The 10,115-nt window shown below is 38.9% G+C and overlaps 1 protein-coding gene across 1 annotated transcript; it reads left to right on the forward strand.

Moving 5' to 3' along the window:
• The first annotated feature begins 2,466 nt into the window (after nt 1-2,466).
• Nucleotides 2,467-5,078, forward strand: LOC105234039 (cytochrome P450 309a2-like). The gene is given in 8 exon segments (NM_001364937.1): nt 2,467-2,792; nt 2,891-3,029; nt 3,187-3,297; nt 3,363-3,464; nt 3,767-4,189; nt 4,266-4,389; nt 4,453-4,716; nt 4,854-5,078. Coding segments are annotated over 8 exon segments (1,596 nt in total). The 5' UTR covers nt 2,467-2,523; the 3' UTR covers nt 5,018-5,078.
• Nucleotides 5,079-10,115: the final 5,037 nt, after the last annotated feature.

The raw sequence follows: 10,115 nt of genomic DNA on the forward strand, positions 1-10,115 counted from the left end.
CCATGTCGTTCATCTCAAAGTAATCCCTTGTGACCACAAAACAATTGTGTCAACGTTTTTTCCAATACTCAAAACAGTTGTTAAAGTCAATTTCCGGAAAAGCCTTCAATGCGCGTAGAGATTCACATTTAATGTCTTCAATTGACTTAAAACGGTTTCCCCGGAGGCAACATTAGAGTTTGCTGAATACACGACATTGGTTAAAAATTTGGCGAAAAACTTACGAAGAATCAATGTAAAATGCAACAGTGCATTATCGTGGTTCAAAAACCAAAAGATGTCGACCCGTAATTCCGGCCTCTTTTTACGAATAGCTTGACGCAAACGACGCTTAATACTCAAATAGTATTCCTGGTTCACAGTTCGGTGATTTCTGATAGGAAGGAATTCGGAATACACCACATCTCGATTATTAAAGAAAACTGTGAACATAACCTTGATTTTTGAATTTCTTTAACTCGATATTCGGCAGATTGATCGTCTGGTTCCCGAACGCAAGCATAGATCAAGACTCATTGCTAGTAATAATATATGTATATGAAAGTTTCTTATCAAGAACTTGACTCCGACCGTTCAGTTTGTATGGCAGCCATATGCTATAGTGATCCGATATCGGCGGTTCCGACAAATAAGCAGCTTCCTAGTTAGAAAAGAACGTGTGCAAAATTTCAAAACGATATCTGAACGATCAGAATCGAGTTCTTGTATGGAAAACTTTCACATTTGACGATATATCTCCACGAAATTTGGTATGAGCTTATTTTCTAAGTCAACAAATTAATCTCTGAATAAATCGTTCAAATCGGATAACTATAGCATATAGCTATCTCACAAACTGACCGATCGGAATCAAGGGCTTGTATGGAAAACTTTCGCATCTGACGTGGTATCTTCACGAAATTTGACATGGATTACTGCTTAAGATAATAACATAATCTCCGAAAAATTGTAAAAAAGTAAAACCTCTAAATAATAGGTTGTTTGAGGGATATGTGTTATAGTTGTCCGATCTTCCTGACTTCGACAAATTATAAAAAAAAAACTAACGAAGAAATTCTTATAATTTCGAAAAATTAAACTTCACCTTAAAAATATCGAACCGGTTGTAGACGGGTAGTCTGTTAGACAAAATTTTTAAAGAATACTCCATAGAAAATTTCCCGCATACGCGATTAAATCGACCCGCTCTAGCATATATAGTACATATAGACAGCCATACATACATAGGCTGCTACACATATGTATTTCTGGACTAGGCAGCACTTGTTTCCATTGGAAAGTTTGACATTTTTTAGCATAACATCACTCAGAACGTTTTGTCATTTAATCGTGAATTGTTTTATTTACAGGGAATTAAAAAATTCATCTCGGCCAAAAAATGGAATTAACTCGTGAACATTTTCGTGCGATCATTTTTCACAACTTTCGACGTGGATTATCACGACAAGAGTGCATCGATAAACTAAAATCTTTGTATGGCTATGAAGCACCATCCTATAGCACTGTGAAAAACTGGTACAACGAATTCAATCGTGGGCGACGCTCGCTCAAAGACGAATTCCCTGAAGGTCGTCCAAAAACAGCCTTTGTGCCAGAAAACATCGATGCCGTACGTGAACTGATAATGTAAGACCGTCATGTAACATACCTTCAGATAGAGGCATTCCTATGCATTTCTCTCACCAGCATGCATTCGATATTGCATGAACACCTGGCCGTAAAAAAGGTTTGTTCTCGTTGGATCCCGCACATTTTGACAATCGCTCAAAAAAAGACTCGTGTGGATTGGTGTAAAGAAATGCTGAAAAAATACGATCGCGGTGCTTCAAAAGACGTTTATAAGATCGTCACAGGTGACGAATCATGGAATTATGCGTATGAGCCCGAAACAAGACAGCAACCGACCGTGTGGGTCTTCGAAGACGAGCCAAATCCAACAAAAAAAAAAATAAAACATTTTCGTTGATAAATATTCCTATTTTCATTATTAGGACAGAAATATTTATAGCAGCCCTCGTATGCAGGAATATTGTTTATTGTTTATAAAACGCAAAAGCGTGAAGATTAGTATGAGAACAAAATCCATACAAAAAAAATGTTTATGTTGATTAGCTGATCAGGCTTTGTTTCTTTGTAAATTACTAATTAGTTGTATAGCTGGTCTAACATAAGAGAAGAGTCACTTCAGAAAATCTCCGAATGCTTGAATACTATGTATTACATTTGTGCTGCTTTAGATTTCAATCTATTTACAAACTTAAAACACTCCCATTACTTGGTTCAACAATCTCGTCGGGTTCAAGGCTCGACCCACTGCACCGCTTACTAAGCTTAACAAATTAAATCGGAACTACAATGTATTCACAGATAAATTGGCTCTCGCTCACACCCAAATTAATGACTTTCATAATTTTCAATACAATGTTACAATCTCTATAAGCAAAATTCACGAGTTATCAATTAAAAAAAAAATAATAATGCCCATACATACATACGAGTACAAATTTATGTTTATTTATAGAGATGGTTATGTTGTTGTCTTTGGGCTATTATGCTGATAAAAACATTTCATTATGCGTTCTTAATTTGTCTGAGCTTAGTACAAAAATGGAAGCGATTCTGATCACTTTGGCTCTGCTAGCTATTCTAGTCTACAAATATTTGACCTGGCATCATGGGGTGTTTAAGAAGTTGGGCTTGGACGGTCCAAAGCCAAATATATTTTTGGGAAATTTTCCAAGCGCGATAACCGGCAAGCAACCACTTTTCTATGAAGCTGATGAGATTTATAGGTAAGCAGAAGCTCCTATACGAGTAGTTAGCATATTCATACCAGATAACGGTCAGTCAGAGGTCTGCTACAATTAAAGCGTTTCGTTACAATTTTCAGCAAATACAAGAAGACTCATCGCGTTATTGGCGTCTTTATGACACGAAATCCACAAATTATGATCCTCGACCCACAATTGGCTCAGGACGTTTTAGTGAAGAACTTTGGCAAGTTTCGCGGCAATTTAGCAGCAAATTGGGTAAGTTCGCGACAGATATCCAACGGAATGGAGGTCTTCCTCTTCCTCTGCTTCCCCCGGCGTGTACAGCGTCGAATACTTTCAGAGCTGATATTTAAAAATACTACAGTAATGCTATAAGTTGTTAAAAATTGTAACTTTCCATTGCTTGAAATAGATTTATGACAGAAAATTGGACAAACTTGCTGCGGTTAGCCCATTTTTCACGAGTGACGATTCATGGAAGACGAAACGTTCCGATCTTGTTACAGGTTTAACTCAAAATAAGGTGATTGCAGGAAGATTTATTTTATTTTCATATAAAAACAAATTCATGTTGTTGTTACTTTCCAGCTCAATGCGGCATATCCAATCCTAAAGGGCTGTGCAGAGAAACTATCCAAATATCTCGAAGAAAGAACTGAACAAGGCAACGCGGTCATTGAAACCAAAAATGTAAGCAAAGAAATATAAATATAAAAGCAAATTCTGTGCCATATAATGCTAAATCCGTAGAGAAAAAACCATTCCTAGCACATTTTGGTTTACGTAACTAGAATGGAACCCAGTTCATATGCAACCAAAAGTTATATTTAAAACCGAATGGGGATTACTCAACATTTAGGTGTAACGAGGAATGATTAAACTCAGTGCCTCAAGGGCGTAAAGTTTTAGCCTTCCTACGATAATCTAACTCAATATTATTTCCCCCCTAACTAAACACAAATGAATATTAATTTCCTACGCCTTCCCCATAGCTCGGCTTCTGCTTTACCTCGAACGTTTTGGGTGAGTTTCTGTGGGGCATTGAAACGAATGCGCTTGCCAAACCCGATGAACCAAACATTTATCTCCAAATGCAGGCCAAGTGGTTGCAGTTTATTGTTAATTCATTGGACGCCTATTTTAAGTTATTACCGTTACCTTGGCTACGTCGTTTTGCACAAAAACGCTTATTCTCGGAAGACACCAATAATTTCTTTTCGCAACTGACAAAAGATGCCCTCGAGCTACGAGCCAAGGATGCAAATAGTCAGAGTAGAGTCGATTTCCTGAACCATCTGCGACAATTGCAGGAAAAGAAGGGTTTATCACACGACGATATGGTCGGGCATATATTGACCACAATGCTGAATGGCTACGAAACATCGGCCACAGTGCTCTTCCACACAATATTCTATGTGAGTTTTGGCACGAAATTAAATTATTAAAATATAAATTCAAATACTTTCAAATTTATTTGCTTTTCGCAAAAAGTTAGCGCATCATCCGGAATATCAGGAGAAGTTACGTGCTGAAATATTGGAGAATATCGAAGAGGATGGCTTTGTTAGCTACCAAAAATTGTCTAGCCTGCCTTACTTGGATCAATGTTTTCATGGTAAGTTCATTGGAAAGCAAACACCACTCCATACTGCATGCTAAAACAACGCCTCTTATTTAGAATCCATACGCTTGATCACCGTGGTCTCCTTTTATGCGCGCATTTGTACGGAACCGACGGAACTCGATGTCGGTAACGGCCATATAATACCGATTCGTGTTGGCGATGTGGTCAGTGTGCCCATATTTAGTTATCACCATAATCCCGATTACTTTCCAAAACCATCTGAATATAATCCGGATCGTTTCAACAATGCGGCACATGTCGATCTTATTAAAAAGGGCATATTCATGCCGTTCGGCTGTGGACCACGTATATGTGCGGGTAAGTGTCGGCTTTACCAACTTTTTGATCCGTTCACTTTATTTTGAGGGTCAAATTGTCATCAGCATTTTTAGTTCCATCTCAAGTTATGTACCCCGGAGAGTAATAAGGCATTTCAACTTTCTTTCCTTTTTCAGGAATACATTTGGCTACGATGGAGGTCAAGGCATGTCTGGTGGAAATTTTCAAGTGTTATCGTGTTAAGTGTTGCGCAAAAACCATACCTGAAAAGCGACACGATTCGCCCACGTTTATAGTGGGCATCGATGGCGAGTTTTGGTTAGAGTATGAGAGGCTGTAATCTTTGTAAAGTTGAGAAGGAGGTTCAATAAATTTAGTATGTTACGGTATTAATGTTCAAAGTGTAGTCTTCTCTGTGCTCTGAACTTAGATTTTTAAGAATTATTGTTAATTTGAATAGACCTTTCAGATTTTTTACCTTCATAAACTTAACCAAAGGGCAAGACGAAATATCTCCAGTCATCAAACGAACAGTCGTCCCTCTCGTGACTAGGCTCCCACGTTAACGTTGGCAGTCATAACTTCGAAGTCATAGAATAATGGGAGGAAACACTCCGACTCTGAAAGGATTCGACGCTGTACCCGCCGGGGGAGCAGAGGAAGAGGAAGACCTCCTCTCCGTTGAAGGACCAGGTGGAGACGGACCTAACTTCGCTTGGAATATCCAATTGGCGAAACTTTGCGAAAAGAAAAAACGATTGGCGCGCTGTTGTTAACTCGGCTATAACGGTGTTAGCGGTGTCATGACAGTTAAAAAATTTAACCCTCGTTTTAGAAAAAAAGTGGCTTTATTGTGTTTTCATATACCTCTTTACTACTAAAGAGTGATCCATTTCGAGGTTGTCTACATTTTTGACACTTATTTCTTGAAGATTATCTGTTTGAAATGTTGGCCGCGGCTATGTCTCAAATGGTCCATCCGTTGAGTCCAAATTTCGATTACTCATTCGACCATTTCTACTGATAACTGGCGAATGACACGTGTGAAGTTTTTCTCCAAGGCCTGAATCAAAGCGGGATTGTCCGTATAGACTTTAGACTTTACATATCCACACAGCAAAAAATATAAACATTGGATGTTCTTGGAACCTTTTAAGTGTCCATAGAGTCATATATTCCAAAATTCACTTTAACCCTAAAAAGACCTGGAAGGTTCCGTGCCTAAAACATATGAATTCGGGAAACAACTTTTCATAGCCATGAAAAGATCATTCAAGTACTTTAACGCATCTCCATATCCATCAACATATTTGACACTTTTTAGTCTTAAGCCTGTGTAAATTTGGACAACAAATTTGTGTAACTGCACCCTAAAAAAAAGTGCTCCAGCATACACATACGAAGCAATACGAAATGAACACGGCTACAAATATAATTACGAATACAGAGCGACTGCAATATTTAATTAATTGCTCTTGGCGTCAATGACATTTTCATTAAACTTCGTCACTCAAAAGTATTCGCAACTCGAACTTTCACCTGACTGACCGCATGCACACACAACAACACGCACACTAGTACACAACAACAACAGCCAAATAATAAAAAGGACAAATTACGAATTAGGAATAACGAATTTTCGCTTGAATATGCCACAAATACAGTAAGCGAACGCGCCAACAACGACAACAATGCCGTGTTTTGTAACAACAATAAGGGCAACAGCTGACACAGAATGTGGGCGACATCTCACCCTCAATGCGTCGCCCTTCCGTGCTACGTTCGACGGCATGTTTGTGTGTCGGCAAGTGAAGTGAGAGGCAAACAAGCAAAGTTCCAATAATGAAACTGCTGACAACAAACTGACATTTACAAATGTCACATGCAATATTGAGCATACACAAAGGCAAACTTAATAAAAAGCCACCATCACCACCTCGAGACACTACGAGCTGCCACACACAGCCACACACCTCTGGCGCTGTCTATTTGGTCTAACAAGCGCAGAGACAGACAGACGGACAGGCAGACAGGCGGGCGGTGGGTTCTATTCTATCAGAAGCATTACACAATCGTGTTAATCAGCGCAAACATACAGTTAGATGTTCTTGTTGTTGTTGTTTGACATGAGACAGATTGTGAGTGTGTGCGCTTGGGTTAGCGTTAAAGCTGCCTTGGATAATTCAAAAGGACAGGCGAACTTCTGTCGTGCCAATAACTAAATAAGCGCAGACAGAAGAAGGACCAAGAAAGAGAGAGCACACAATAATAGTAAAAAATCGGCAGAATGTTGAAAAAATGTCGCAAGAAAGTCACAATCTCTGCTGGTCATTGACGGTGCGGTACGGGCGGTGAGCGCATCTTCACATTACAGATGTAGCATTGAGCGATGTTCGAAGTTGTCGCAGGCGCCCGGACCGTGGAACTCAATGCGCAATGACCCCAGTCGCAGGCTGTGAAAACACAAAGAAATGTGTACACACGGTAAGTCGGCAGAGTAGCTTATGTAGGCAGCCACACAAACATCTATACAAAAGTCCAGCATAGAAGATAATAATACTTTCGCTTAGTCTTCATGCGAGTTCTCGAAAATTGCACTTTACTGCTTCGGTTCTTCGATCCAACGCCGGCTAATCGTTGTCCTTACGTGCACATTGTGGCCGTCCTTCAGGCAATTAACTTTGACTAATTGTGGTCAGCTTAATTAGTAAAAAGCTCCGCTCCACAATGTGAAGATAAACAGGACCACGCGATACCCACACTCATTCATACATATGTATGTATGTACTTTAGAGGCGAAACGCAGAGCGACTGTCTATGTGGCTTATCTATAAATTGCAACGGTGGTTGTTTGAGTGGCCTTGGTGCGCCTGAATGACCAACTTTTGTTGTTTACGATTGACAGTTTTTAAGTTTTTATCACTTGCCAAAGTAGCTGCTTAAGTGAGTAATTAGACAATTGTTGTCAAACCACGAACATACAAGTCCTTTGTCACAAAAGCATAATGCAAACAAAGGCCTTTGCCGTTTTATACATTTATCGTTTAATTTATCATTTGTGTACTGTCTCTCATTTAGAAAGAAGACCGCAGAATTCAAAGGCCTCCTCGTATGGATGCTGAATTGAATTTCAGCCACAGAAGTTCAATAGTCACTCAAAGACAACTAAAACAAGAAACCCTTCACAAATACAAAAGATTCCATACAAGAATCTGTTATATAATAATCCATGCCGAATTTCATAAAGATATATATCTCGTTCAATGAAAATGTTTGCAACACGTGTGGCACGTTATTGGCCTTTCCAACAAACAAGCAGTTTCCTTGTGAGAAAAGAACGGGCGCAAATTTTCAGATTGATATCTCAAGCTCTGAGAGACCATCGACACAGCTCGTCATGCTGATTATTTATAGGGTATCAAATCGAATGTTGGAAAAGGCTTATGGTGATTCAAAACCACAAAACTACGAGTGGTACAAAGTCTTCAAAGACGGTCGAGAGATCGTTGAGGACATGCCTCATTCTGAACGACCTTCGATCTCTTCTACTGCTGAAAATATCAAAAAGGCAAGCGTTGGAGAGACGGCAAGAGAGCTCGTCGTCCGCTTGAATGATTTTGGTGTATATTTTTGGTATGAAACGCGTTCTTGCTCGACTCATCTCGAAAAAGCCGAACTTTTCCGAGCTTACCTCAGGTTAGCTTGCTTGCATATGTATCTCGAAGACAAACTTTATTTACTTAAGAACTGAACTTAAAAGGAAAAGTTATCTTTTACAATCATTTTGAGACATCGTTTTTCATATTTCAACTTCTACAAGTTTTCAACAGTCTACCAAACATGCGAAAATTTTAAAATTTTGGTCAAATTGACTTTTGTGTAGTAAGGTAAGTAGTTCCAAATATTTTCCATTTTATGTATTCTAGTTGTTGGCTCAACGCCACTGAAAATCTGACGAATTTTTATTACTTTCAAAAATTGTCCTTCCTTCATTGCAAATTCTATTTTTTTTTTTCTTTTTTTCAGGTTTCTTTATTTTTTACTTCCTTAGCTCTTGCATATTTCATACAGCATTGTGGTACCTTTCGAATCCATTCGCCGCTTTCAAGAGCTCAATAAAAAGTCTTGTTACAATTTTTCCATCCACTCAGCTCTCCGCTTTTTATTTGCCTTGCCAGTTTTTAATGGCTCAATTTATCATGATATGCAAATTTCATGTTCAAGTGTCATTCACTCGGTGACGTTGATTTGAATGTTCGGCAGCAAGGAGTGCGACGAAAAACTGCGCATAAAATTGCAGCGAAAACAAAAATTGCAATCACTTTCCTTCAAAAGTTTTTCACTCGACGTCAACAAGCAAAGGAAATTGCAACTTATAAACTATGCAGCAGAAAAAAATTATGATGTGAAGGCAAATTAAAGATTGGCGAAGATTTGATTTCATTCTATTCAATTCCTTTCTTTGTGTGGTTTCTGTAGTGAAAGTGCGTAAAGGTGGTAAATTCGATCGATTTTTGGCAAGCAAAATATCGCAAAGAGTGTTAGGGATGTAACGATAGAGTGTGAATACTGAGTTCGTACACTTAAAAGTATGTAATAGGTAGGTAGGTGGGAGTGCTGTCTTTTGGGCTAAGTTAGTGCTGGTAGCGCCACTTTGGTTCACTATCATAAGACCTTATCTTGATATCACATTCCACCCCGATGGAAAAACTACTTGGTGCTCTCAATGTTACTACTTATCTCCGTTATTCTTTTTGTAGATCGATATTCAAGGTTTGGTTTCTGATGGATTTCAAAACATCGATGTTTGATTTATGATAAAGTTGGGTACTCACAGGGGAAGTGATGTTTCCTTGCTTCGCTCGAGTTTGCAGCTACGTCACGTGCTGTAGTTGGGCATTCTCATTTTTAACGCATGTTCTACAAATGGTCAGTGCCCCGAAATGGTAACTCTATATACTTTTTCTGAACCTATGTAATAAGTCGTTTGTTTTTCTTCTGTCATAGTTTGGCCATATCTGTTTCGCTATGCTGCATTTAGTTGTAGATCTCCATCTATTCTGCGTTGCGTATTGAGCTCTCTCTTGATCGCTCCCAGCGGACATGGTATTGTCTCTGCCTTGGATTCGTCTAGAGAGTCCCCTGACTTAGCCATCTCGTCTGCTTTTGCCGAAAATGTTTCTTTGACCGGAAACTCAAATTATGGATAAGTTGAGTAGACCTGTCCGTGACCTTAAAGCCGTCCTTACTCCCTTTACTACCGTGGTGACAATAAGGCTAGCAGTCTCACCTGGCTGTTTATATAAATGTTTGCTTTCCTGTATCCTCCTCCAGTTGTTCAATAGGACTTCACAGGCCTCCTCCATGACCAAAAAAATAAAGAAAAAAGTCTGTAATACTGCCCCCTATTTGAAATTAAAAAAAAAAGATATTTCAAA

The sequence above is a fragment of the Bactrocera dorsalis genome, chromosome 4 (genome assembly GCF_023373825.1).
Source record: "Bactrocera dorsalis isolate Fly_Bdor chromosome 4, ASM2337382v1, whole genome shotgun sequence".
Lineage (NCBI taxonomy): Eukaryota > Metazoa > Arthropoda > Insecta > Diptera > Tephritidae > Bactrocera > Bactrocera dorsalis.